The 6,040-nt window shown below is 26.2% G+C and overlaps 1 protein-coding gene across 1 annotated transcript; it reads right to left on the reverse strand.

The window, feature by feature from the left end:
* Window positions 1-3,251: 3,251 nt before the first annotated feature.
* Window positions 3,252-5,404, reverse strand: LOC137818075 (uncharacterized). The gene is made up of 2 exons (XM_068621298.2): window positions 5,273-5,404; window positions 3,252-4,100 (listed from the first exon to the last, which is right to left on the reverse strand). The coding sequence occupies exon 2, from the start codon at window positions 4,092-4,094 to the stop codon at window positions 3,468-3,470; it is 627 nt and encodes a 208-aa protein (XP_068477399.2). The 5' UTR covers window positions 4,095-4,100; window positions 5,273-5,404; the 3' UTR covers window positions 3,252-3,467.
* Between the last annotated feature and the right edge of the window lie 636 nt (window positions 5,405-6,040).

The following is a 6,040-nucleotide window of genomic DNA, read 5'->3' on the forward strand; positions in this document are numbered from 1 at the left end:
ATTTATTTTAATCCAAACAACCTCAATTTCTACACACTTTTTCTTCAAATGATCTCAAATTCACTTTGTCGAATTCACTGATGGAAAAAACACACGCGGAAGTAACAGACACAATCATGAATCAACTGCATAAAAATAAACGACACAAGATCGTGGTTAGGTCGTCAATTGCATATATAGTTTGTATATGTAGTTTTGAATATTAACAATGATGAACTTAAGAATATCTACTTAAAGTAAAAAAATTAATTTACTAATTTTGTTAACGTTATTAGTTAATTATTTTTTTCACTACGAAATATTTAGGAAACTAATAAAATTTAAATCGCTAAAGACTTATGACCTCATTAGGAGACTTTTATATAATACGAAATTAGTTTGTGACAAGGATATATATATATATATATATATATATATATATATATATATATATATATATATATATATTCCATTTTAATAAAGTCATTTCATATTTGTTTTTATTGAGTTGGAGTCATCCAAAGAAAATTCAAATTGTGTGAATGATTTGATTTTTTTTTTTAAATGATTATCAAACTTTATGCTTGGAAATCTAATAGTGATCCACATGAAAAAAAAAAATTCAAACGCTCAAAAACCAGTAAACAATTGAGTATAAAGTGAGTTAAAAAGTAATCAATTGTCAATTATACTTCTTAAAATAGTATTACAGGTATGTATAATATCTAGACAATGGATTCCGTTAACAGTCAAGTTTGAAGAGAACTTGAGTTAATTATTTTTCAGTATCAACGAGATATGGTAACTATATATATGATTATACCTTTCTGTAGTTAATGTAGAATATTCATATTGAAATATTTTAAAGAACTCAATTGTTTTTCTTTTTCGTGCGTAATCACTTATCATAAAGATTGATTCGCGATGTATTGTGCAAGTTACAACAAAAACTTCCTAAAATGTCCAAAAATCAAAACTAATAACTTACTCTTTAAAAAGTAATATCCAATAGACCCAGAAATATAATAATAATAAATGATGAGAGAAAGAGAAAATATGTAAAGGTGATAGGAAGAAGAAAGGTTTCACATTGTGTTGGATGAGGAAGATGAAGAAGGTGAGTGAAAGTTGTGATTCCGAAGTGGATGAAACTCTCTTTATATAAGAAGAAGAATTGTTCAATTTCGCAACTGATTTGAATCTTCGAAAATCGCATTGAACCATTCATTCAACTTCTCAACTGTATTGGCACCAAAATCAATTGTATACCAGCACTATCAATTGTATTGGCACCAAAATGATCTCACAATTCTGATCACTAGCATGTCTTTGGAGCTTTTGATTTTCTCCTCCTAAGGATCCACAATGCAGAAACTTTGGAGCTTTGGAACTTTGAAGTCACTCCTTTTGCATCTAGGCCAGCACCAAAAGCAGAACCATTATTGAATCTACATTAGCTGCATTAAAACCAGAACCTACATCTAAACGAGTCTCTTAATGAAAAATAAAGAGACATGCTCTCTTAATGAAAAAACAGAACCTACAAAAAATACATGCTTATCAATGCTTTTTAAAATTGAAAAAATGCATGGTACAATTGCGTATCTAAATCACCATTAATTAGTGTAAACTTTAGCGTTCATATATACAATTCTTTTTTATTTTTTTATCAAGCAATTCTTAAACTACATCATGTCAGGGAGACCACATATCCAGTTGCGATGCTATCTAGGGAGTTATCGAAAATAAATAAATTAGCAGTTTTACAATATGTAATTATGTTCAATTAATTTTTATATCTTTCAATTATTTTTTCTCCAAAGGAATGGCTAAAAACCATGGTACAATTTATAAATTACAGAAAATGAAGTGATGTGAGCGTAAGTCTGAAATAAAATTTCCCTTATAAAAGTGGTGATTCCCATAGGTTTGTTGGTTTCAATAGAAGAATCTATTTCTTAAATCTCACGTCAATTAAAAATTAAAAAAAAATATAATTTATAAGTGAATATAAAATTTATTTTAAAGTTTATTTTAAATAATAATTTAGGGGTTAGTAAGTATGTGGAACAAATCTTAAACATACTCACCCCTTCATATCAAATGTAAAACAGCTGTATGGGAAGAATTAACTCAACTAAAACTAGTAAAAACCTTTAAAAATTGGTGTATTAGGAGATTTTAGTGGCACTAGAAAGCATACCGAGAGAAAATGAATTAGATGCAGGGAATAATAAAAGAGAAATGAGGGGATTTGACTTTATAACTGAGGTTGAACTTTTTCACCTACCTTTAGCGGGAAAAGTATAGAAAGTTACCATGTTTTGATACTCATCTTTCATCTTGCACTCACAATAAATATTAATATTTATAATAAAAAAATTAAAAATTTCCTTAATAAAAATATAAACAAAATATAAAATTAAAAAAATTATAAATTTTATAAATAATTAAAATATTAATATTTATTGAGAATGTAGAGTGTTAAATAAACATTTTTCTTGATAAAATTATGGTGACTCTAAATTGGATGGTAGAGTGCTGAGGTTTTTTTTAACTTTTACCTTGAAACTTCAATTTATTTGTTTTTTTTATCGATAAAAAAATATAAACACAAAATATACAAATATAAAAGTTATTATTTACAATATTTTAAATTTAGAAAAAAGATATATGTATATATATGATTATCTTATTTGTAAAAAAAAATCTATTTTTTCAATTATTTTTTAAAAATTTTATATATTAAAATAATTAAAGTGAATAACACAATCACATGTCAAACAATAAATTACCGCACAAGCAAATTTTTTGTATCCATTTTTTTTACATCAATTCTAAATATGTTAAATTGGACCATTGAAAGTTTCATGGTCAAATAACATTAATATATAATAGTATCTTAGTAATCTTTTTCATTTTATTTTTTTTCTCAATTAAGATATATTCCATACCTCATATAAAAAATATGACAATTTTTAAGATTGAATTACTCATGCCATTTTCTAATATTTATTTTCTTTTTTTATCAATAACAATAAATAAATTAATTAATTAAAATTGAATCGAAGTATTCCAATCCTTTTACATTATTCTCCAACACTACATTTGTATTTTTATCTTTCTTATTCATCCCTTAATAGATTACTGGAAAATTTTTTTTCTCAAAACTTCATTTACAACTATAATCTCCAAAAGTTATACTCGATTGTCCTAGAAAAATAAAAAATTATTATAATATAGACACAATTTAAAAAATACCATGACACATAAATTAAAATACAAATTTATTCAATTTAGACAAGGATAACATAAGATACATGAATTTTTTTATCAACGACAAAGATGTATTAAATAAGAAGTGCTCTAACCCACATGCAAACATAAATAAAAAAGTAAAAAAAAGCATAAACAGAAGGTTGAAACTACTCTTGACAGAAAACCAACCTACAAAAGTCACATAAAAAAAACAACACTGTTGGAGGTCATCATTTACGTTTCTTCATGCATTTAGTGACAATCCAAACAAATAGACGCAGACAAAGGAAAAGTATGATGAGTCCTAAGAGTGCAAGCCAAGTGTAAATGACTTTATTATACATGGTTTGGGTTCTATACCAAACGGGATAAGGTGTGACCATATCTGCACCAATCATGTAGGTCAAAGTGAGAGTGGTCATGGTGATGCACATGCCTATTGACAAAAGCCATGTGAAAAATCTGTTATTTAGAGGGAAACCACTCACAAGCAAGAGACACACAGCTAAGGATGAAACGAAACATATAGTGTTGAATAAAAGAAATCTGACATAAGCTTCTTGGTAAACTATAGCTAGGACAGATTCACCAGGGCATGGATTATTTTCTAAATTTTCTAGACATTTCAGCTCTCCACTCTCTGTGGCTGGTCTAACACCACCTGGTGGATTAATAGCGGTTTGAAAGGTGATGGTTGTGATTATGGTAGCAGCCAAACTCAGATTCCCTCTCATGTCCTTTAGCCATTCATTCTTGTTCTTGATTGCCAGCCAATTCGCCATTTTTTCTATACCTTTTTTCCACCACTTATTCTCTTTTGTCAAGTTTTGGTCCATGGTAACTGATATATCTTGCATAATGAGCTTCATGAAAATTAAGAAGTACTTGCATATGTTAGATTTAATTACATGAATATCTCATAATCATTTCAATGTTTAATTATTCAGTTAATTGCTTTTATATGCCATGGATTAAAAAGAACTAAAAGCATTATTGTGTAGGGTTAAAAAGTGTTTTTCTTTAAATCATTGTATAATTAACTAACTGATTAAAATTATCAGAAAAGAAAAAAAAAAGATATGTGATTATATCAATATTACTTTTAAGTTATTTTTTTAAAGCCTCTTGTAAGTTTTGGGATCGGTACTAAGTATTAGTCCAATAATTCAATAGGATTTAAATACGGTAGGATCAGATAGTAATAGCATGAATAGTTCTTTAAATTTGATTCTCAGTATTATTAATGCACGACACTCAAATATCAACCGGGTCAATGCTGTCTAATATTTGAATATGATTCAAATAAAAATGAATAATATTGAATTTCTGAAAACAATTAAAATGAAGAATTCCGCTGCATTGGGCTCTATATCAATCACAAGAGTCTCTTTCTATTACTTGTTTGTCTGCTTGAAATCTCTCAAGACACCATGAGAACATTTTAAAATACTTCAAAAATACATATGTTGTTTAATATTATTTTTTTATACTTGATAAAAGTAAGATCCCAATATCAATTGTGTTTCTAAGACAGAATGATTCCTTCTCCTCCTCTTGCTTTAGTTTTTCATGTTATATATTTACAAGTGTTTGAAAACCTCTTATGATAATTTTAGAAGTTATTATACTATAAGAAAATTATTAAAAATTAATTTTAAATAAAAAAATAATTAATTGCTATAGTAACTAAATTAGATACCATTTTAGAAACTAAAAAAATTATTGATTTCTAAATTGATTTTTATCATTGATAAATAGTTTTTAAACTGGTATCTAATGAGTTATTTAGATTTTAAATTTGATAGCAAAAATCTTGGTAACTAATTAAATATCAATTTAAAAATTATTTATCAATAATAGAAACTAATAATTTTTTTAATTTTTAAAATTATTTTTACTTTAATAACTGTAACAACTAATTATTTTTTATTTCTAAAATTAGTTTATATTTAATAAATTTTTTTAGTAATATCGCTTAAAAGAATATTGATAAGAAGTAAATGCAGAGAGAAAGACATAATAGGAGATGACATACCTTCACTTGCTTGAGTAAGAAAGGTGAAGATGGTATTAGTTTGTTGCTTTTTGCAACGAAGCTGCTGATTTTGAAGCCAGAAGGAATACATATATATACTGTCAGAATTTGTTCATAGCCTAAGGAATAAGGGTATGCTGGGAATTTGCAATAAAATCAGTTTCGTGGATGTGTGATCACTTAATTGAAGATTTTTCCAAGTTGTTGTACTATTGTCTTCATCTAAACAATTGCTGAACACTTTCACTTTCACTTTACCAAGTTGTTGTACTAATGTAGACATTATTAGTATGCATGAGACTATTTTTTAGATTATAAAATAAAATAAGTAAACAGGGTTCAAGTTTTAGAAAAAAAAAATTAATTATTATATTAATTAAATTATATATTATTTTAAATATTAAAAAAATATATTAACATTTAAAATAGTTTATATTATTAAAAAATAATTTTTAAATTATCATTTAAATAGTTATCAAAGTTTTAGCTATCAAATAATTAAATTCTAAATATTGGTAGCAAAAATTTTGATAATTAATTAAATATTAATTTAGAAATTATTTATTAATAATAAAATTTACTTTTAGATATTAATAATTTTTTTAATCAATCTGGAAACATAGAAACAGAGTAATATTTAGAGGGGGCGTAATAGATGTATTGGAAGTATTCGCTTTGGTGCAACTAAAGGCATAGGCTTGGGTTACTTCCAAGTCGCAGGATGCGATCTTTTCTTTCTCTGATTGGTGTGTTGATCCTTTGGTTTAT

The sequence above is a fragment of the Phaseolus vulgaris genome, chromosome 10 (assembly GCF_051622355.1).
Source record: "Phaseolus vulgaris cultivar YP4 chromosome 10, ASM5162235v1, whole genome shotgun sequence".
In the NCBI taxonomy this organism is placed as follows: domain Eukaryota; kingdom Viridiplantae; phylum Streptophyta; class Magnoliopsida; order Fabales; family Fabaceae; genus Phaseolus; species Phaseolus vulgaris.

Excerpts from the sequence above, each read along its gene's own strand:
- LOC137818075 (XM_068621298.2), bottom strand. The coding sequence starts at position 4,094 with ATGCAAGATATATCAGTTACCATGGACCAAAACTTGACAAAAGAGAAT.